At 45.8% G+C, this 23693-nt stretch overlaps 1 protein-coding gene across 3 annotated transcripts; it reads right to left on the bottom strand.

The window, feature by feature from the left end:
- Window positions 1-321: 321 nt before the first annotated feature.
- On the bottom strand, window positions 322-21833 carry PEL1 (Eukaryotic release factor 1 (eRF1) family protein). Of its 3 annotated transcripts, none has more exons than XM_086791082.1 (18): window positions 21690-21833; window positions 20785-20852; window positions 20624-20706; window positions 20443-20518; window positions 19922-19996; window positions 19777-19833; window positions 2748-2793; window positions 2592-2667; window positions 2404-2479; window positions 2185-2217; window positions 2026-2094; window positions 1797-1903; window positions 1617-1689; window positions 1480-1518; window positions 1276-1370; window positions 1051-1157; window positions 636-705; window positions 322-514 (listed from the first exon to the last, which is right to left on the bottom strand). In XM_086791082.1, exons 2-18 carry the CDS (start codon window positions 20833-20835, stop codon window positions 481-483), a joined length of 1167 nt encoding a protein of 388 aa, XP_086647208.1. In that variant the 5' UTR covers window positions 20836-20852; window positions 21690-21833; the 3' UTR covers window positions 322-480. The 3 variants fall into 3 exon arrangements, with proteins under 3 accessions (XP_086647208.1, XP_086647209.1, XP_086647210.1); XM_086791083.1 differs by having other exon boundaries at window positions 20785-20862; window positions 21690-21831; XM_086791084.1 differs by having other exon boundaries at window positions 493-705.
- Window positions 21834-23693: the final 1860 nt, after the last annotated feature.

Raw genomic sequence — 23693 nt, 5'->3', positions numbered from 1 at the left:
GCTTGTGTTAATCTTGGTGATTAAATAGCCCATTAAGGTCTAGCCAACTATGCTTGAGGCAAGCTTCCATTATGCTTGGTCTCAATACAATGGCTAATCAAGTTTAGAACTTGTTATTAGCAAGAAGATTGACTCGATTACTTTGTGCTTTACTTTGTAATTAAGGTTGGATTACCTTAAAGCTTTGTGCCAAGCTCTCAAACTTTTAATACGGAGAAAAAGAGGTGAGGAAACGAGCAAAGAACACGGGCTATCAGGTTAGATGCTGAAGTGGAGAAGGGAAAGCCGACACGTAGCTACTCATGGAATACCTTCTAAATGGGAGCTTCAAATACCAGGAGACTAATGTGTTTCAATTTGCAGTGTCAAAATATGTTTACATGTGAGTAGCGCTTGGAGTAATCTATCAGTGGAAAAAAAACTTGATTGACCAAGTCTAATTCCTGAGGCTGCATATCCATGTGAAATACAGACCAGGCCTCAACACTGCACTTGATTATGTCGCCCATAGTGCCTGACAGAAGCAGAGGGCTCAATCCTCAAAACAAAAATTGACAGCCAAAAGTTTTTATAAAAAAAAACCTTGATTTGACTATCTACAATTTGTGCGTGTCCAAAAACTGAGTTATCTTTACAGATCCATGTCCTCCAAGTCCGGTAAAGGAAACCGCAAAATAGCAGCTATCCCAGAAAGTTGCCCTAGCTCTGCACCACCACCATACACAAAAGTAAGTGCTTGCAGGTACACCATAACAAAAGTCGGTAAAATACGCTTTCCACAAAACAAGCCTTGTTGCGTCCCAAGAAGAAAATGGCCTGCCAATGGAGAGAGAGCCTAGCGGTAAGGTGTTGAAGTCCCATGCATGAGGTGCTGGGTTCAAAACCTGCTAGCTGTCGACAGTGGCATGAAAAAGCACACATGCACATGAGCACAAAGATCCCCCCCCCCCAAAAAAAAGGGCCTAGGCTAGTATTAGTAGTATTACAAAAACCATGCCAAAACAGTAAGATGCTTTTTTTGCTTTTAGGCCTGCAGGTGAAAGGAATTACGTTCTCCAGAGACATGCATCGACGAAAAGATGTGGACCTCTCCTCCGCTTGCTTTGATGGAATCAGTGAAGTCCACGTACTTTCGTCGGGTAATGACATCAGCATTCCTGTCAATCAAACCCATCCTCTATATCTTAGGTCCAAAAACTTGCCTTCTATTAGGTGTGGAACAAATCTAATGTTTGAAGAAAAGCAAACAAAAGAGAAACTTATCTAAAAGAGTACCTAAAAAGCTCATCTGTAAGAAGAAGGGTCTGGATCGCCAGACGATCATGAGCAACTTCCACCTCCCTTGGACCATATATTGCTCTCGAAGGATCCTGCAAATAGAGTGCGTTTATAAGAAATCACTTCTTCCCTCTTAACAGCATGAATCTCAGTGTCCCGAAACAAGATTGAAGACCAAGTGCGATTTCTTTGAAAACTTACATTTGAAAGCATGTCAAAGAAGTCTTTCAGGGCTTTCACCTGCAACAGCAAAAATAACCCAGCAGGTTGGACTCCAAACCTTGGAAAATACCTATCTTTTGACAGTGAACAACATCTAAGCTAGCAGTCACAGATACCTCTTTGGCAGCCTTAGTGTCCATGATAAGGTTCATGACCGAAGGCGCACTTAGAACTTCCTTCAAAGAATGTCTAGCAGGTTCAATCCAAAGCATTAGAAGATTAAGTTACTGCTCCAATCTTTTCATCAATCTACACAGATCATGAGAAACTTTAAAGGCCAAAAAAGCAGTCTATACTTGTATCCTGAAGAGGCATGCACGAGAATGATTTTTGACTTGTTTTCAATTATCGGCCTCAGCTCCCGTTTTGTTGCTTCACTCAGCATGTAGTTATAAAACTGATCCTGAACCATGTCATGAAAATGCACAACTGCTTGCATCAATATGTGTGCATTCCCATAGAAACGAAATTTACTAACACATCTTTAGAACCAGAAAACTTGACTGACACCACAGCATGATGCACCTTGGTGAATCCAGGACCTGCCACAATGAGGCAGCGAACCACATTGAAATCTATATGGCGCAGCACAGCCTGCAGCAGAAGGCAGTGCGTCCTACCTCAACAGCAATTCAAGGAGAAATCCATTGATGGAAATGCAAGGTTAGTGCAAGAGAATTGAACCTGCAAGGAATTCTCTAAGAATTTATTCACAGCCTGCCATCAAGATAAAAAGCCCAGAACATGGTAAGCAGAAGAAACGTACATGCCAAAAAAAAAAAAGTTTCTTAAAAATCTTTTAAAATGTCTGTAAAGCAATCCTGTGTATATTCAATCATGAAAAGCATGATGAAACTATTCAGAAAACCACATACACCAAGGACAAACCATAGGATTGGATACCTTGTCATAGCCAGCAAGTGCCAGTCCGTGTTTCCGTGGGATTGAAGTCTCAATTCTCACCTTAGTTGTAGTGACACTAGTCCAAGACACCACAAGTTGATTGATAATTGCAATAGTTCAAGTAAAAGAACATCAAAAAAGGAAGGTCTTAGGCAGTGAACCTACAAAAGTTGACATAAAAAATTCACCTTTGTCCAACCAAGCACACATTGGCCAAACCCTCCTGTATCATCAGGGCAGCAACCTCAGCACTCGCAGCAGGATCTGATGGCATCCACCAAAAGTGTTAACCGCAATATCATTAGGCAAACTACTTAAGCTCTACACCTGATATTACAACTCACCGCAAGCCACCTTCAGTGTCTCAACTGCTATAGAATCCCAACAATCCTGCACAACGAAAGTAACCAAAGTTAGTTCTTATGTAGCAAAAACTAAAAGGCAACTTCAAATTTAAAACCCCCTCTAAGGAGTCTGCTTTCTTCTACAATTTGAAGCATGTTAAATGTTCACACATGGCATTGTTTAGCTAAGGTCTGAGATTCATATTTTGATACACTACAGCCTGGAAAGGACAGAGCTGGCTTTTTTCTTTCAGCTCTAGTGGGGATTTTATTATGTTTTTTTTCCAAGATTTTGTCACTTCATGGACACATTGTAACACTTTTGGTCTCATAGACCCTTTGGTCTTTTGTAGATATTAGTAGAACTCTCTCTCTCTCTCTCTCTCTCTCTCTCTCTCATGATGAGATATGCCATGGACATTATTGTATGACTTTGGTCTCATAGGCCCATTGGGTCTTTAGTAGGTGCTCTCTCTCTCTCTCTCTCTCTCTCTCTCTCTCTCTCTCTCTCTCTAGGTTAATGCAGGAGCCCAACCGAAAGACGTGACACTAGACAAAGCCATCGAGGCATGTAGAGCCCGACGCCCCCAACCCCGTGGCCTCCGCACATGCTCGCATCACCACAGGAGGATCAGTGCCATCATTTCCCGCGAGAGAGAAAGAAGAAAGAAAGAGAAAGCTACATTAACGTCTACTAGAGGCCGAACTCGACCTATGAGACAAATCAATGTACAATTGTCAATGTCTTCTGGATGTCCAGAAAAAAAAAGGGACAAAATGAACATGAAATAAACTATGAAAGTACTGAGCTAGTGGGGGGGTGTGATGGATGAAGCACTACTGCTAGAGGCTCAGTATGCAACCTATATGAGTAGGGTATACAAGAATGCAATGCAAATCTGTCTAGCTCCAACCAGTACCATAATGGGGGTGTAATATGTGATACATGGGCGATGGCGAGGCAAAAATAGCTCGGAGCATGATCTCCGGGTGTGAGTGTAAGTGAGCTAGCCGCTCCTGGATATGGTGCTAATGTCGAGCCCGTATCTCTGTGATCTCCCTCTGATGTAGTCTGGGAGTCTCGTAGGCTGGTGCTCTCGATCTCCGTCTGGCTCAGAGGTCCGCAGCACGTCGAAGTGTAACCCCCTCCTGTGTCAGGGTAGGCACTGGGATAGATGGAGCTATCGCCCACCTCTCCCTGTGGTATGAGTCCGTAGCAGTGTCTCTCTGTGGCGCTGTGTCTCTAGCAAGAACTAGCCAAATCTGCACTGGTCTGCGGACTCCATGATCTGGCGGAGTGAGGGATGTCCACTGAAGATGGTGGTGTATCTCTCTCTAATGACACTATATGCTCTGCATCTGCATACATAATGCTCGTCACTCTCAACCTCCTCCTGGCATAGTCTGCATATCCTCTCTGCTCTGGGGATCCGTGCTGCCCTACCTGCCTCAATCTCAAGCTGGTGTGATGACACTCTGAGCTGGCCAATCGCCACTCGGGCACTGTGAGGCATGTACACATCCATGTATCAAGGTCTCTATATGAATCCATCCGCTGAGATACGCATAAACTGATCCCTATAGTATAGCATCTTCGGCGGTACAGGCTGACTGGGTGTAATCCAAGTCTCTTGAGTGTATCGCTGCCATAAATCCTACCAAAGGACTCTGTTCCTCTCACTGTGAGAGAGCTGGATGTGTGGTGCATGTATATCATATTCAAAAGGTGGCAGGTGATCTATGTCGAGACCATGCTGAGTGAGCCACTGTATCATCTGTGAATACCATGATCTCCTATCTCCACTCTCTACGAGCTGCCTAGATGCCTCAAAAGCTCTATGTGAGTCCATATCTCTGATCCTCTGTATGAAGCAAATTGTTTGGAAGAGGGCCTCTACTAGCATAGGAGGTCCAGCAAACTTCGTCCGGACAATGTCATGTGGGATGGAGGGTTTGCTGAGGATCATCCGTGAGAGCATGAGAATCTGAGGCCTCTCTATCTGAGACCATGTGGAGGTGGCGAGCCCAGGTGCCCATACTGCTGCAACATACATCAAAGCAAATATGTCAAACAACCACCCCTTTGTTCGGGGCTCCTGGAAGTGTGCCTGGTGACACTGTCTCTCTAGCATGGCTAGAGCTGCGTACCCTCGTGTGAGTCTGTCCCTGGCTGCCTGTGCCATAGTAAATCTTCCTGGCGGAGTTACAAATGTAATCCCCAGGTACACATATGAGTCTACCACCTCTACCTGTCCTCCTGCTAGTGTGAAGATGGCCTGTCGTCGAACCCTGAGGTGTGGAAAATCATGGCCTTCGTTTTCCCAAGGTTCACTATAAGCCCCCTTTGTGTGCAGAAGTCGTCGAGTGCATGGAGATGGTGCTATAGTCCCATCCACGACTCAGAGACTAGAATAATATCATCTGCATATAGCATAATGTGGATTGTGGTACCTGAGATGTCTACCCCGTCTCCACCACCGTGACCAATGAAGTCAGCCACCTCATTGATGTATAGCCCAAATAGTGTAGGAGAGAGTGGCATCCTTGCTTCACACCTATGGTGCTAGCAATAACATCAGATAGCCCCCCGGGGCATCGTGTGCGCCCAAGGACCTGCTCATATAAAGCATAGATGCCCCAAACCATCTTTGATGGGATCCCCAATGACTGTAGGCGCTAGAAGAGTCTCTCTCGTGGCACCGTGTCAAACGCTCTGCGGAAATCCACAAAGCAGCAGTATAATCTCTTCTCCCGCGCCCTAGCCTAGTCAATCAGACATCTCAGAGTGAATATATGGTCAATAGTGGAGAAAGCTCGTCGGAATCCAACCTGCCTTAGTGCTTGTAGTCCCTCCTTCTCTGCATATGAGCTCAACTTTGCCTTGAGCACTGCGCCATAAAGTTTGGCCAATGTACCAATCATGATAGTCCTGTAGTTGCTGGGGTCTAGCATGTCTCCCGCTTTGTGGAGAGGCACGATGGTGTGCATAGTCCACTCAACTGATAGACCCTCCACTAGTGCCCTATTAAAGAGGTGAGCAACAAAGGGTCCCAGTGTGTCAGCTGCATAAATAAGATGCTCACTCTGAATACTTGTGTGGTCAACCAATCTGCCATGCTGTAACCGGCGGATAACTCTCTCTACCATCGAGGCGGTAAAGAAAGTAGAGGTGGTAGGGCGGGACTCCTGTGGCTGTGGTATGGGCGGCTGCTGAGGGATATGGTAGAGGCTCTTCGCATATGTGTGCCATGTTTGTGGGTCCTCAATCGGGGTACGAGGGCGAGGCTCTCTCATCCTGCGCCATGCAGTGGCTGCATCTCTGCTCATGAGTAGGTGGTATATATATCCCAGTACTATGCCTCCTCATATGCACGCCTCTTACGGCGTGTGAGGGTCCTCATCTGTCGGCTTGCCTGTCTCTGTGTAATGGTCCTCAGTGCTCTCTGGGCACGGAGGTGTCTATATAGCTCTCTGCACTCATCATCATACCACCCATTCTGGGGCATGCTCCCAGATCTATCTGTGTGCGCAATGTGTGTATGATGGGGGAAGCTGCGGGTGGCGGCCGTATGTAGTAGAGATGAGAGCTGGGTGGTGAGTGTGTCTAGAGGGGACAGGGGATCCATCTGGAGTAGCCCGTCATATACATGATGCTCATATATGTCTACCAAGTCATGGGTGAAGTAGAAAGTTGTATGCGATGCCTATGTGGGCCGTGGGTACTGGTGTGGAGCTCGCCGGTGACAGTAGGAGGTACGTGTGATCCACACCAATAGGACAGGGAGGAATGGTGAAAGATGTCACTACCTGTGTGGTCTCCATGGACCCCATGATGTAGTCCACTGTGCTACCCCCCTGATCGTGGAAAGCATGTCAGTGCTCTTGAATCCTGCCACTATCTCATCCCATTATAAATAACGAGAGAGAGAATTACGGATGCTTTGTTGCCACATAGAGGCCGCTTTCTGTCTTTTCGGAAAATCCGTCAATATTTTTGCGTTCCGCATGGATATTTACAGTGATGGGAGAAGGTGAGGACAGGCCTTACACCGTTTGGTGATATTCCTCAGTTGAGGATCAGCAACCTTGGTTAGATTGGGCATTTAGAAAGCCTCACGACATTGTCCAACGTACAACAAATCAAGTATACCATATGATGGTGGAAGATAAGCACTAGATCACTAAGAACGTTAATAGGGTATACAACATCAGGAGAAGTAGGGGCTGGTGGAAGAAAGTAATCTTACAGGGATGGTGGTCCAAGATTCCACATCAAGGGAAGATGTTCCTATGGCACATGGTAGTTGGAGTCCTACCATTGGGGGACCAATTGCGAAAGCGGTGGATTGCTTCTAGTAATTGTGTGTTTTATACTACATGCTTGGAAACATGCCCGCATCTTTTTATTTCATGTCTGGTGGCAAAGAAGGTGTGGGATTTCCTTTCTCGTGTATGGATTCCGTTGACAGATAGGCCCGTAAAGGTTAAAGATTGGATTTTTGGCAAGATTTTGAATGGGCCGGATAACCCAGAACATTCAACTTTCTTTCATTTTTTCAGGTGGACAGATTTGTGACATCTCTGGTTAACTAGGAATGCCTTCATATTTGATGCAAAAGTGGGTATTACAACTCACATAGGTCATATAAGAAGGCTACTATTATGGCAAGTCTCTTCCTTGCGGTCAACTCATGTGGTGGAGAATGATACAGCTATATATTGGATAAGGGTACTCCAAGCTACGCCTGTGGTTCGGAGTAATTAGTGAGAGAAAGCTAGTACATCACATGGCAGCCATGTGGCCATTTGTAAAGTAATTTTTGGTAATATATCTTCTATCACGAAAAAAAAATGAGTTATATTAACGTCTACAAAAGGCCAAAATGACCTATGAGACCAAAAGATTACATCATGTCCATGGAATACATCATCATGGGTACTAAAAATAAAAGAAAGGAACAAGAGTTGAAATGCCAAATCTGATCCCAATACAAAGAGCATCACGCTCTCACATCACCCTAAAATATCCCACATAGGGCGTTGCATCATGGTACCCAATGTAGTAAAGCTGCCCCTATCAAGCAAAGTGGTGCGAATCTTTTCCGATGAAGGTGGCACATAAGAGGGGCCATATTCCCCGATCTTTGTGGCCATCTCACGGAAGTAAGGAGACCTATTTCAAGTAAGGAAAACCATGTAGCATGTTAGCTTTTTTTGGCAATATGACAAATGCTTTGAAGCATGAGACATTAAAAAAAAAAAGAGTGAAGAGAATTGAGTCTCGACTCTCACCGTGCCGCTTGAAACGCAATGTGGTCGTGGTAGAAGAACCTAGCCACCAACCTATCCACCTCATCCTTCAATTTTGGGTTCCAATTCTCGTTAAGAGTGGATTGACGGCGGATGGGAATGGAGGCACCCGATGTGGATGGAGTGGACTTGAATGGTTGAGAGCTTGAAGCAAGATTTGGGTTCCTCTCCACTTCCATTCGCATCAGTTGCTCTTGTGCTCTCACCACATCATGAGGATCAACGGCAACATGTCGCCCTCTCTTTACCGCCTCGGCCGCCTCATAAACCTTGAGCTTCTCAAGAAGCTCCGCTTTGAGAAGCTCCGCTCGCTTCTCAAGAGTAACGCGTGTGCAAAATTGCACTTGATGACCGGCCTCGTGCAAAAAGTGAGCTCGCACTTTGTTGGCGCCACCACTTCTCTTGTAGGAACAAAGCTTGCAATTCCATGCCCTTGAACCACCGCCCACTCCACGACTAGTGTAGTGGACCTCATCCCACCATGACCATGTGTGCACCGCCGGCCTCCTTCGTGAAGAGCCCGCAACGGAAGATGTGGCGGCGGCGCCTTCACCTTGAGATGCCATGAATGATGATAGTGTGAGAGAGAGGGAAGAAGGGTGCAATAGAGAGTTGCAAGTTGCCGCTTGACTCTTGAGGCTTGCAAGTCTCAAGAGGGATGGATCATGGAACTTGGAGAGAGAGAGAGAGAGAGAGAGAGAGATGGCTTGGAGAGAAAGAGAGAGAGAGAGAGAGAGAGAGAGAGAGAGAGAGATGGCTTGGAAGTTGGCACAACTTGGAACTTTGAAGTTTGGATTCTGGAAGCTTGAGGCTTGAGAAATGAGTGTGGAGAAAAGTCCTAGAGTGTGCCTTTTTTTATAGCTGGAAATCTGCCCGTTTCTGGCCGTTGGAGGCGTCCCCTCACCGCATCCCCTGCCCGTCCCGCGTTTCGGGAACGCGTCCCCAGGACGACCTCATGCGTCCCCAGGCTGCACGGCGTCCCCTGCGCGTCCCCCCGTCCCCGTCCCCGCGTCCCGCGTCCCTAAGGCCCGTCCCCGCGGAAGTTGGAAGTTGGAAGCTAGAAGAAGCTAGAAGAAGCTTGAGCCTTGAAAGCTTGAGCCTTGAGAGTTGTGTGTGCTTGTAGCCTTGTAGAGGCTTGTTCTTATATAGATAGGCAAGAGAGAGAGAGAGGAAAGCCTCAAGGGCAAGAGAGAGAGAGAGAGGGCCAAGCCTCAAAGGCTCAAGGCTCAAGGGCCAAGGACCAAGGCTAAGCCAACAACCATAAACGGCTAGAAATGGGAAGCTCAACGACCAAAAACGGCGAGCGCCAACGGCAAAAAACGGCTCTCTGCCGTCCCCTCACAGAGCCGTTGAAACCGGCCTCTGGTAGAAACCAAAGTGCGGTAGACTAGCAGTCACCCTTCCACTTGTAGTCCAAATATAAAAACAAATTTGATTGGAGCTAGAGTGCCCCAAATCTGAAATGAGAACGACACCTGTTGGCCCCAAAGCTTGGCGCCCCTTGTGGTATTTCTTTATTCAATTTCAAAAAGATGTACAGCTGAATACAACAAAACCAGCCAGGAGAATACACCTGTATGTCCAATCTGGCAGCCCACAAGACCTCTTAGCACAGAGGATTCACACACAGATCTGTGTCCCACAAAAGCAACACTTTGTGTTTCCCTCTGATCAGCCAAGACCATTCAGCAGGGCAGCCTTGAGCATACATCTGGCATATCCCATGTACATGGTTCCACAACTCAGCACAAACATACATTCACTGTCCAATCTCTGTTTCCACCCTTTCAATCTGCCATACCCCTCCTCTCACAAGGGGCCAGATAGCTCAACTCTGCAGCAGACATAAGACAATGGAAAGAAAGATAGATGAACAAGTTCAGAGCTTACCAAATCAGCACGTGGTTCTGCACTCGTGAGGCCAATTGTACCAATCTGTACTTGCCAGAGACTGTCTGTACTTTTCCTCCCTGCAACCATGCGAGCACTCGCAGAACAGACAGCGAAGTTGGATGAGCAGAAGGCGCGGGTCTTGGCTCTGGAGGAGCGTTCCCGCTCTCCAGCGTCGCGCTTTCCATCTCCTCCTCCCTCTCCTTTCGTATCCCAGATACCAGATCCTCGTCACAGGGACCCTCTCGCGAGGTCATAGCCGCAACCAAGCTCCTTGCTTGAGTTGCAGATGCGTGCATTGGAGATCCGACAACGAGAAGACGACGCCATGCGACGAGTGGAACATGAGCGTTACCTCAGAGCTTTAGACGCCAGATTGACACCGGCGGCGCCCTCGAATCATTTTCCCGAGAAAATGAATTTCAGTAAGTATAATGGTAAACTCCATCCCACAACTCTTTATTCATGGTTACATCAATTTGAAGCTTACTTTGCCGCAGTGAGGAAAACAGATACTGACAGAGTGATCTTAGCCAGTTGGTACTTGGAAGGTGAGGCCATTCCTTGGTGGACTCAGTGGGCTCATGCCCACACCAGAGCAGGTATGGCAGCTTATGTGTGGGACGAGTTCTTCCACGACCTTAAGAAGCAGCGGTTTCTACCGCCCCACTACCTTGAGCAACTCGAAGACGAGTTCAGGGGAGCGCGTCAGAACGCGCAACCAGTCCTTCAGTTTGCCAATAAAATTTCGACCTTATGTCTACAATTAGGCTTATCTGATAGGGACAAGAAAGGGCAGTTTTTGTATGGCCTGGACACGCAAATCCAATGGGAGGTGCGTATGTTTAGGCCAGCCACCTTTGAGGACACACTTTCGCTTGCGCAGAGTGCAGAAATGAAACACAATGGTGGCAAGCCCAAGACTTCCCAGCCGGCTTCTCCCAGGGCTAACACCTCGGGGAGCAAAAGCCAGAACCAGACGGGGTCTTCCCCAGCAGAGCCCAGGAGCCTCTGGCTCCAAGAACTCGAACAATGCGTCTAAGCTTACTTCAAACCAGAAAGCGGAGGCAGGCAAGACAGGTGGCAAGTTGAGTGCTGAGAAGCTTTCTCAGTACAAGGAGGAGGGTAGATGTTTCTTTTGTCATACAAAAGGACATACTTCTCGGGATTGTCCGAAGAAGCCTCCAAAGGCTGCTGCCGCCTCCACAGCTTCCGTGGTGAGCTCAACTCCCACATAGACCCCAGCGGCTAACCCTAGTTCTTCAAACCCTGGTGCTTCAGTTGGAGCAATTATTAGCCGGGAGCTCGAAGATAAGCAGAAGGGCGCCCAATGACCAGGAGTATGAGCGCAACGAATTGCTCAAGTCCTTTGGCTACATAGGTGGCCAGAGAGTTGTCGTCTTGTTTGACAGCGGCAGCACGGAGGATGTGGTCACGGAACAGGTGTCATGTGCATCAGCAATGCCATGGACCTTCTCAAGACTAAATCCAGAAGGGGCAAACAGATAAAGACTCTGAACCAGTAGAACCAGAAGGTAGGAGCTTCAGGTGTCTCATCTGAGGTGGACATGGAACAAAACATGGATCAGATGTCGGCTGCAGGGACAGTGGATGCTGGCTGCCAGAGGAGCTGTCGGCTTACGTCAGCAGAGGAGTGGGCAGCATGCGCATCAAAGACAAGGACCAGCAGCAGTCGGGCAGGGCAAAAAGGGATTGTTTGGACATGGAACTGGCCGACCAGCAGTCGGCCAGCGTAAAGTGTCAAAAATCCCATATAAAAAGGGCTCCTTGCTCCTTGTTCTACTCATTCTCTCCCACTAGGGGATTGGATCATAGGAGGTCCCATAGGGGACAGATTTTAGGGTTAACAACCTTTTTATGAAGGCAGCCCATGGCTGCAAAGATATGTACCTTTTTGTACCATAGTATATACTGAAATTCCAGCACTTCTCACTCTCTCTCTCTACTCTCTCTCTACCTGCGTTTTTGCATCAGATGGTGCGTTTTTGCATCAGAAGGTTTCCAAGAGTGTTTAGGGCTGAAAGAAGACTACCCAGAGCTTCCGCATGTTACATTGGTATCAGAGCATCAGGCTCAGCAAAGCTAAACACTGATTCAGTCCCAGATGATGGTGTACAGGTCCAAGGTACAGGAAAGTACACGGATTTGAAGCCCAAGGCGGACACACAGATCGGGAAGAACTCCCAGGAGATTTGTTGGTGGTGTTCCACAGTGCCAGATGGGGATGGCAGTTCCGTGAGCCAGATAGGTTCTAAGGGAACGGTCCCAAGGGAGGTTGATCCTCCAAGGGTGATGTGAGAGTGCCAGACTCAGTTCTAGGAATGAAGACCAAGACGGTGTTCAGAGTCAGGGCAGGAACGGATTGTGGACTAGAGGAAGACCAGATGCATAGATCTTCATCAGAGACAGAGTGGTTTGGAGAACAGACCGGATTTTCAGAGAAAAAAGGTTTGCCAGGGATGGATGATGACAGAGGGACTTCGGAATAGGATTGGGATGATGACAGTCATCCAAGAGCAGGTTGGATTCCCGTCATCAAGTTTAGCAGAGGGGGATGTCATGTGCATCAGCAATGCCATGGACCTTCTCAAGACTAAATCCAGAAGGGGCAAACAGATAAAGACTATGAACCAGTAGAACCAGAAGGTAGGAGCTTCAGGTGTCTCATCTGAGGTGGACATGGAACAAAACATGGATCAGATGTCGGCTGCAGGGACAGTGGATGCTGGCTGCCAGAGGAGCTGTCGGCTTACGTCAGCAGAGGAGTGGGCAGCATGCGCATCAAAGACAAGGACCAGCAGCAGTCGGGCAGGGCAAAAAGGGATTGTTTGGACATGGAACTGGCCGACCAGCAGTCGGCCAGCATAAAGTGTCAAAAATCCCATATAAAAAGGGCTCCTTGCTCCTTGTTCTACTCATTCTCTCCCACTAGGGGATTGGATCATAGGAGGTCCCATAGGGGACAGATTTTAGGGTTAACAACCTTTTTATGAAGGCAGCCCATGGCTGCAAAGATATGTACCTTTTTGTACCATAGTATATACTGAAATTCCAGCACTTCTCACTCTCTCTCTCTACTCTCTCTCTACCTGCGTTTTTGCATCAGATGGTGCGTTTTTGCATCTGAAGGTTTCCAAGAGTGTTTAGGGCTGAAAGAAGACTACCCAGAGCTTCCGCATGTTACAACAGGCCGCTAGGCGTGCCCGTTTTGAGCTGACTCCGGTGGACAAACAGGTTGAGGGTTTTAGCACAAGTATGACAACGAGCGTCAAGTATGAAGCTCTAGGTGCTAAGTTAGTGATTTAGGGCATAGAGTTTGTGCGTGACTTTATGGTTGCCCCTTTGGTAGGAGCAGACATAATTTTGGGTATCCAGTGGTTCCACAAGTTTCTTCCTGATGTCAAGTGGGACAAGCACACGTTCCAGATCAATCGGAATGTGTCAAACACCTCGGTGACCATTAAGTGTGAGTCAGGTATTCCGAACTTTCCGCTCATAAGCCACTTGCAGGCTAAGCGAGCAGTCAGGAAAGGCGCACAGTGTGCGATGATTTACATCCAGACAGCCCAGACGGTGGCCAGTGGTTCCGAGAAGTACTCGGTTCTCCATGAAAAGTTCCAGAAGATTTTTCTTCGGACAGCCTCCCTCCCTAGCTCCCCCCGTCCAGACCAGAGAATCACAGGATTGACCTCCTCCCAGGCTCGGAACCCCCGAGCAAGTTTTTGTGTCGCCTTTCTAAGGCAATGGAATTAGAATTGGACCGCCAACTCCAAGAATTGTTGCAAGCTGGCTTCATCTGCCCCAGCGTGTTGCTATTTGCAGCACCGATCTTGTTTGTCAAGAAGAAAGATGGGTCTTCCCGGTTGTGTGTCGATTATCGTACACTCAACAAGCTAACTATCAAGAGCAGATTCCCGATGCCTCGAATTGACTATATTCTCGAGAGGTTGAATGGAGCAAAGGTGTTCTCAAAACTAGATTTAAAGAGTGGGTACCACCAGGTACGGATTGTAGAGGGGGACATCCCCAAGATAGCCTTCCGTACAGAACGGGCCCACTATGAATTTGTGGTCATGCCATTTGGTTTGACAAACGCCCCAGCTACATTTAACCGCATGATGATGCATGTTTTCCGGGAGTTGATTGGAAAGTGTGTGTTCATATTTCTGGACGACATACTAATGTTTTGAGCTACAGTTGAGCAGCATGACATTGATGTGGAGAAAGTCCTTAAGTTGCTGGAAAGCAACGAGCTCTACGTCAATGAAAAGAAGTCGGAATTTTATCTGTTCCAGGTGCATTACTTGGGATATATAATTAGTGTTGAAGGCATTCGACTTGATCCGGCTAAAGTGGCCGAGATTGCTAACTGGGAAGTACCTCAGACAGCTTATGACATTAGATCATTTGTGGGTATATGCCAGGCATATTCCACCCACATTGACAAGTTTTCTGATCTCTCGGGCGGCAGATCTCACCGATCTGCTAAAGGGAGTGAAAACAAGAAGGCAAAAGATTCGAATGACTCCACGAGCGTTGGAGGCATTCCAGAACCTCAAGGTGGCTTTGTCAGAAGCGCCTTGTTTAGTCCTTGCCTCGTGGGACGAACCATTTCAAGTGATCACCGATGCGAGTAACATCGCTATTGGAGGTGTGTTGCAACAGAATGGTCATCCAGTAGCTTACATGTCTTGTAAGTTACTGCCCGCCGAGAAGAACTACTTAGTCTATGATCGTGAACTCCTAGCAGTTATATAGGCCTTGAAACATTGGAAACATTTCCTGTACGGCTGTGACTTCGAGGTTCCCACTGACCATCAGGCATTGCGTTGGATTCAGACGATGCCCAGTGCACAGTGGAGTGATCGACAACACCGCTGGAGTCAGATATTCCAGCAGTTCGGTGGTATGATTGAGTACCTTCCAGGAAAGGCCAATCGAGTGGCCGATGCTTTGAGCAGGAAGGGATAGGTGTCTACGATTCAAACCACTAGACTTGACCTTGTTGGTACAGGACTAGAGGACATGAAGCACACGTACGCAAATTCCGAGGAATTCGGTACTCAGTGGGAACAGGCATTAGATGCCACAGGACCATGCCATTTTCTGATACGCGATGGTCGGCTTTTCTACAAAGGCCGACTATGTGTCATGAAGTCATTCCGGGCAGCTCTTCTCCATGATGCCCATGACGCCATTACAGGTGGTCACAGGGGCATGAATTCGACTCTGGAGAAATTAGAACGGCAATACTATTGGCCAAAGATGAGGCGTGATGTGTTTACATAGGTATGGTGGCTGGTACAACAGGTACAACAAGTACAAATGCTGGTACAGTATGTACAGTGTCTAGTACAACAGGTACAATGATTGGTACATCAAGTACAAAAGCTGATACAGCCGGTACAATGGGTGGTACAACAAGTACAAGGATTGGTACAGCCAGTACAATGGCTGGTACAACAAGTACAAAGGCAAGTACAACAAGTACAATGGCTAGAAATCATAATAAATGATTAAATACCCTTGCCTTCACTATTTCTTCGCGATGGAAGCCTCCAAAATAGTTCCCAACAGCCGGTATTCTTCATGGGCAGCCTTCAAGAGAGAGAGAAAGAGAGTAGCCATCATTAGGGAAGCCTGTAACGGTGGTAGAGGCTAGTGTGTAGCAAGAGAGCCTCTATTAATGAAGAGAGAGGACTCCAATTTATAGATTTGGGCCTCCCATGAGCTAAAATGGCAAGAGAAGGCTACAATGACCAGTGGAGAGCCACACAATAGCTGAAGTGACGAGTGTGAGGCCACTTGTCTCACTTTGATCCACTTTCTAACAAGTGTCACGCCACTTGTCTCACTTTGGTCCACTTTCTTGCCACGTGTCCCAATCTAAGAGATGGGTCCTTCCATAAACTTTATTTCTAAAAATATCCCAACTGGTAGACATTTTGTCATAGGCACTTTGCCAATTCTTGGTATCTGCTCAATTCCAGATGTAATGACGTGAACAGAATTTCCATCGAAGTCGGGCCAAAAATAGCAACTCTCCTAAATTGTAGGAGTGTGATCCTTTGTATTCTAGGATAATCCCCCATTCCCAAAGCTTGTACTTTTCAAATATTTAGACATCCTGGAGTCCACCAGACCCCTCTCATACTGGGAAATGTCCAGGCTGGTGAGACAATGGGTGGGTGGGAACAAAGAAGAACTTACACCTGCAAGTGGTTGTCCAGCAAATCAGCCCGTCGCTCTCTTGCTTCTCCTCTTCCCGAACAATCCACCAATCAGCAACACAAGTCCCCCTCTTGCTCACATAACTCCCAAGAACTATCAAGAGCCTATGGCTCTAATATCATGTCAGAATACGCAGCAGAGATGATGCCCAAATCTGGGAACACGAGAGCAAACGCAATGCAGAAAAACAGCACGAGAGAGAGAGAGAGAGAGAGAGAGAGAGAGAGAGAGGGGTGTAACTCTGCTCTATATACACAAGGAAGATCCCGAATACAAGACACAATGGCAAGGGAGTGGGGGGTCCATTATATATGGACCCCAGGCAGCAGTCGGCCTACTCCAGAGGCAGCCGACTGGGTCCAGTTCTCCACGACCTGCTCTAGAGGCCAATCAGCTAGCACAAACAGGATCGGCCAGCACTGTCCCAAGGTCGGGTACAGTCGGCCACAGAAGAACAAGAGAACAACAGCTGCCAGCACACGACTGCCACCCCAGGCCAAGAAAAAATGGAAAAAATATGGGGAAAAATACAGGGAGTGAGGAAAAATGAGAAAACACCTACAAGGGCGGGCACACCCACAACAAAGGCCCTGGTGTCTACATAAAGACAGAAGATGACTTCTAACAATAGATGCTGATTTTGGGCATATATCGATTGATTTAGTGGCTGTACATGCCTATGCCTCTTATATGATCAAAGAGGGGTATCTCATGAAGGATAATTGCCTATGTGTTGTGTCAAACATGAGGCAAAAGGTCATTGATGAGTGACATGCTCCTCCGTATGTAGGACACAGAGGTATCATACCTACTACCCGCATGATTGAGCACTACTTTAGGTATTTATATATGTTTGGAGTGCTAGTCGGCCAGCAGTAGGTGCTGTTGCCCAGGTTTGAACTTTGGACATGCCTCATTCTGATTTTAATGCATAAAATGCTGCGCATACTGTACTGCCTGCCCACTTTGGTTGGCCTTCACACCGGGTGCTGCCCTGCCTGCTGCTAGGGTCCCTGATGGCTGCCGACAGAGGTCCATGGTTATGATGATGATGTTGATGCCGCTGATAATGATGATGATGATGTTGATGCTGCTGATGATGATGATGGTACTGCTGATGCTACTGATGCTAATGAAGATGATGACAGTGATGATGACCTAACTTCTGTCCTAACTAATGGATTAAATCAAGGATTAGTCTGTTCGTGCTGAGGATTAGCCATGGCACCGGCGTGTACGTGACAGTTCGAGCACCAGGATGCATGTCAAATGTGATCACTAGCACCATAAGGGTGAAGCAGGGATGCCCTCTCTCCAACACTCTTTGGCCTTTACATAGATGAGATCTCTAACTTTATTGACAGACTTGGTGGGCTGGGCTCCACACTATGTGATATGTTAGTACCCATTTTGCTTTATGCAAACAACATAGTATTGATCTCAGATTCAGCATAGGGACTACAGAGACACTTGATAGCATTGCAGGCCTTTTGTGAGCAGCGAGACACCTTGGCAAGACCAAGATTATGATCTTCAACACCTCACGCCCTGTGGCTTATAGACTCAGCTTCCCATATGCAGGTGATCAGGTAGACATTGTCTCATCTTATGTATACTTGGGCCTTTTTGGACCCTACTTCACTATGTGCCCAACGGCTCAACTAACGAAGAGGGTATGTGGCTTTGGCTCAATTGAAGCGACAGTGCTTCAAGCTCACTTTCAAGTGCCTAGCACTAAGGGATGGCTTTTCGACACACTTTTGACACCAGCTGTGATGAATGGGGCCTCCTTTTGGGAACCAAACCTTGGGGAGGTTGACTGGAGGAGGATAGAGAGATTGCAGGTCATGATGTTTTCACAATGATTCAGAGTAAGCCTTCATTGCCCCACTCCATTATTCTTGCAAAGCTTGGAGCAGCCCCCTTCGTAGTTGATGCCCTCTTCCAGAGAGACCCATGTCACATGGTTGGGTCCACTGTAGCTTCCTACAAAGATGTAGTTTTACCAAGATCACTTTATGAGGCTTACAGAAGGATGGCTTCATTCAGAAGCCTGGCTATCTTTATAGACACATGCCGCATGCCATGAGGATTGTAATCGGTCATATCAGCGTCTCATCACATCGCCTGAGGGTGGAGACTGGGCTAGCAGAGGTCACTACCAGAGAGAACAAGATTTGCCAATTCTGCTCACTAGAGGTCGAGACAAAGGAGCACTATTGTTGCAGATGCCTAGTGGACTATGAGATACAAGAGAGGTTTCACTACCTCTTCACGAAGGGATTTGGGCCACTATCTCAGGTCATTGATTTCCCAGACCAGCAATGCCAGGGACTCTACCTAACTGAGCTATGCCACCACAGAGATCACCTTGTTGAATATGTTTAGTGGCAATGTGTATGAACACCCTAGTATTATCTAGATTTTATCTTTAGTGTGATGTAGACCTTTTACTTTTTGTTCGCGATTTTATCTTATGTACTTCAAAGGCTATTTAATAGTCCCCCACCTAATGATAATGTGTGCATCCTGATTTGTGTCCACGCTCCCTTCTCTCTTGGTGTCGACTCTCCCCTTCTCTCTCCTGCTCTATGTTTGCCAACACAGCTATGCAGAGAGCTCACAGTGCACCATCACGAGTTTCTTTCATCCGACCCAGGATGGAGGCCCTCGCAAATGACCACGAGATAGCCCTGATCCGGATGCCCCCTACTCCACAGATTAGGCAGCGCACACTTGCCACCTTGCCTAAAAGGCTTCTCTATAGACAAAGAGATTCAGGTGCAGCGAGCTAGACAGATGAGACTTGCTGGTCTGAGGAGATGCTCCACCCCCCACAGCTTCAGATCCAAGAGATCCTCCAGAGATACAAAAGAGCCCCTCCACAGGCAGTGGATGTGGAGAGCTACAATCAAATGTGTAATAACCCCTTTGTTGTATGTGACAACAGTGCTACTCATATACATAAAAGAGGAGGTTGACAGAAGACAGATCATGCCCGTCGAATCAGGTGGCCTTCTGAATCTAAATGTGCACAAGATCTGACACGCCGTATTTTGACAGAATGGGTTGCGGTGCTGAGTTTTTCTCCTCCTCAGGGCCCAAGCTCCCCCTCCCAGCTTCCCATAACATGCAGGAATGGACTCACTGAGTCCATTCCCTTACTCTTCTCAGCTCAGCAGAGACATCTCTAGTTAAAATTGAGACAGTTCTCTGCTCGGATCTCATAGTAGATGGTTCATCTGAAGACACGGTGCTTCCTCTCTCCCATCTCATTAATTTTACAAAGCTAACAAACATTACAAGATTGTCACATGTGTGGATCATCATAAAAGTCATGTTGCCTCTCTAAGGTAGTGTGACTGGAGTCTGATCTGCCCGATGGTCAATCTCATAGACTTGGACATAAACAACCCGTTTTGTCCTTATTTCTACTTTAATTCTCAAATTCCATATCACATGGTTCAATTTACGTTTCTTGAGCCAAAGACGATTATTATTGAAACTTTATACAAATACAACAAGCATGGTTTGCACTAAAGCCTCCTGCCCTTTTGATCAAGAAAGATAAAGACACCTTAGATAAGGAGAAAGGTCTTTGCTGGTCGATCTCCAATGTATGATAGGCTCCTAGCTTCAGACATTGAGAGAAAAATGAATCTATCATGAGATGGTACATTAAGGAAACCAAGCAATATAAGACAAGTTTGATATATTGTTACCTTCACGTGTTCATTTTCAGCCACATTTTTGCCACGAATGCGTAGGATATTGGCTACATTATCATAATCAATTGCCTGGGCAAAAAGCCATTACAATAAAAAAAGAACAAGAAACTTTACTTATGATTGTAAACACTATCATACCACACTGCCTAGAAAGAGGCGTGAGTGCAGCACACACACACATATTTATGTATGTAAGTATGTTCATAACACACTACAAAAAGAACACAGTGTCAAACCTTCTCTAAAAATACCTGAATTGCAATGCCCTAAATACCAATTTGCAGACTCATACATGCAAGCAAGCATGCACACATATATGCATGCATGCATGAGCACGTATACACACATATATATGTATGCATGTATGTACATAACTCACTACAAAAGGAACACTATGTCAACCCTTCTCTAAAAATAGCTGAATTGATACCAATTTGCATACCCTATATAGCTGAATTGCAATGCCATACATATCAATTTACATGCTCAGGGCTACATGTTAGAACCCACAATACCTCTATTTCCACCTCCAGTCTTGTGTGCACCCGTTCTGCTTCTCTGCTCCCGGAGGATGTTTCCCGTTGGACCTTTCTGATTGAAATAGAAAGTCATGAGAAAAACAATTAAAGCAACCAGGCTTTCTTCTATATAACCTAGCAAGAAAAAGAGAGGCACACATTCGAAAAAGGAAATTACCTAATGGTAGCTGCTGAAAGGCGGTCTCCTTTTGCTATCAGATTGTAACAAAACCACAAATCTTCAAGATTTTCAGGCGTAATCTGAATCAAAACACATCAATGAGGGAGGGTAGAGGGGCATTACATAAAACATGTTAGGAGTTTCAATGCTATTCATACCTTTACAACTCCTGGACCATCAAGTGTAAAGTCCCTATGTCTAAGCTTCATCTTGGTCACTCGAAGGTCTGTTTAAAACTATACAAAAGAGATCAATAAATATCCTCTTCACAGCACTATCCTTGGTAAACAAACTCCTCATGCAAAGTAATTGAGCATAAAAGAGGCTATTAATCAGGTGAAATCTGTTTATATGTCCCCACATTCGTCAGGGTTCGTGATCTTGTTTGCACATGTTCAAACCCATGCGGAGCATGTGCCTAGCATATCATCATGCCACAGCATCAACATGCATAGGCATTAGCTGTAGTCTTCTCAGGAAGTTGTTAGCTATGACAGAAGTGTGTAAGGGTAAATGTGAATAACTACCTATGCAACATCCATGTGACTTGGGCTGACATTTTGGGTTGATAGTGTATGCATATCGACGCAGCGTGCAAACGCCAGACCACAACATCTAGGTAGGGTGGCTCTTTCCTCGTAGAACTAATTTCATAGGTTTAAAACTCTCATTCTCTATGCAGACATGTACATGGAGGTTTTGTTAAGGCCTTGCTATGCAGGCGAGTCATGTATATCTTGGTCAAATACCAGCTAAAGAATTTCATGCCTCATCTTTGAAGGTAGATGACGCAGGAGATGTCAATGTCCATGATGCATCATCATGAGACTCGACTGTGGCATCAAGCACAGATCCTTAAGAACTCAATGCCTAGTAATCTTGAGCAGCGTGATGTATGGTAATCAAAGTGTTGATGAGCAGCATGATGTCCAAGATGTTGATCGCCATGAGAAACTCTATTCTTGAAGACCAAAATGCCTGATCAAGCTTCTCAGCATGCGATTGGCACAAATAAAAACCTTGACGAATTGGTAACAGGTTAAGCAAGTTAGAAGGGATGTACCTTTGGTGGGTTCTCAAAGCCTGAAGCTGTTTCTGGAAGCGGCTGCCTTCCTTGCCCGTCAAGGGGAGTGGCGCGTGTGATAGAGACAGAGAGAGATGGTGGAAGGGGGAGGAATGATTTCAATTTTATAAGGCTCTCGATTAAAGTTCCGATACACACATTCCAACTTTAATTATAAATTTATATGGCTACACTACCATGCCTCAGGACTATGTCAACACACACAAGGGATCAACGGCCTTGGTTCCCTGTGTGTCCTAGCCTTTAGATCGAGAGGAAGAATCTTTGGATTCTCCAGCACAGAAAGTGAAAATTAAATGGATTCAATGCCATTAATGGCTGGAGGCGCGTTCGTTGAAAAACAAGTGAATTTTAAAATTTTAAGAAAAATTTGGGCTTCACCTAGCTCTCTCTCTCTCTCTCTCAACTCTAGGTGAACAAGGCTAGCTGTTTTTGTTAGGCATTTGGTAGCAACGCAGGTGGCTAATCGTTCCCCTAGATGAATTAAACTTGTTGATGTGAATATTTAATAAAAAAATAGAAGCACAGGTGGCTAATCGTTCCCTTTTATGAATATTAAACTTCATTCAGCCTATGGTTTTGATTTGTTTTCATTGAGCTTTGCTACATCAAGGATATGTTTAACCAGTAGCTTTGATTGATTTTGATGAATCTTCTTTTTATAGAGAAATCATTGATTTATGGAATCATTAGGCCATTCATCAAACTTCTTGATTTTCTTTGGCTTCAGTTCACCTCCTGGAGTTCACCTATGGTGGATACGATTCTGTATAAAGATGTCAAGCTTGCCGACAGTAGAGTAACTCATCGATGTTTAGCCAATGATGATTGTCATGCAAAAAACATTTACTACAAGAAGACGACGAAAATGATGGACCATCTTAATGAGGTCCATGGCATTGTGCACAACATTTCATTCCGAAAAGTGAGTTGACCCCTGGGTTTGCTCAATCATAGTGCTTCAAGATCATCAAGGTACAAGAAGCAATCTCAAGCTCGCTTCGCCAATGTGGAATATAAGTTCGAGTGAATAAGAAAAAATTTTAAGGAGAGCAAAAGAAAGCAAAGCGCAAGGAGTGGGATGTTATGACGGACTTGGAAAAGTTGGCAAAGGGGCCTTGTGATGTCTTTCTCAAAAGGGAGCTAATGGAAGTAATGGATGCATATACTAACACAAAAGAGGAGCATATTCGAGAGAGATTCAAGATATTCAATGAAGGATTGATGAAGGTTACGATGCACATGTAAGTGAAACTCCACAAACTTCTTATTATCTTGTTTCTATCATGCCTAAGTTACTTTTTTTCCCCATGATGTGCTCTTTCTTTAGAAGCACCATACCATAGAGAGGGAGCAATCACAAGAAGTCCAAGTGATGGAAGATAGCAAAGATAATGGTGATAATCAATCTTCCATTATGGTTTGTAAATGTTATAGCCTTTTTCTCAAACATGATCTCTCTTGGTCATGGCATTCTTCAAATAGTTGGCTTCTCTACTTTTGTAGAAAAACCGTTGTACAAGATATGAACATGGTCCTTTACTAGCACCCACAAAGCAAGAAAAACGAAGAAGGTATGCTAAGGAAACTCCCATCAAAACCACTCTAGAATCACGAAAGGAAGAGGCAACTCTCTCAACTCAACTGCACAAAATAACTAAGGTTTGGTGTTTGTTTTTCAAAACTTTGATGAGACTTATGCCTTTTTTGTTATTGGGTGTATCTTGCTGGCATCTTTGTTCTTTTAATCTTTAGATACGATGGGCTATTAGCTCTAGGCCTCATGTGACTATTAGTGACTCTCCTTCCTCAAGTATTACCATACCACTCACATTGATAATCTCTAACTGTGGGATTCACTTCGAATCTTCTAAAAACATTGAAAATGATGTTGGGGTCATACGAGAGAGGTAAATGTTAATATAAGAAAGGTAAGTGTTAATAACTTAGTTTCTATCTCATCTTATTTTCATTATTGTTCCT

Source organism: Cibotium barometz, chromosome 56 (genome assembly GCF_041138505.1).
Source record: "Cibotium barometz isolate CiBa-2024 chromosome 56, ASM4113850v1, whole genome shotgun sequence".
Lineage (NCBI taxonomy): Eukaryota > Viridiplantae > Streptophyta > Polypodiopsida > Cyatheales > Cibotiaceae > Cibotium > Cibotium barometz.
Note: the sequence above shows the minus strand (reverse complement) of the source record. Positions and strands in the feature narration are given on the sequence as shown.

Coding starts and splice junctions, on each gene's coding strand:
- PEL1 (XM_086791082.1), bottom strand. CDS start 20,835: ATGAAGCTTAGACATAGGGACTTTACACTTGATGGTCCAGGAGTTGTA. Junction 1,904..2,025: donor CAGGTCCTGGATTCACCAAG/GTGCATCATGCT, acceptor GACATGGTTCAG/GATCAGTTTTATAACTACAT. Junction 1,519..1,616: donor ACACTAAGGCTGCCAAAGAG/GTATCTGTGACT, acceptor TTGCTGTTGCAG/GTGAAAGCCCTGAAAGACTT.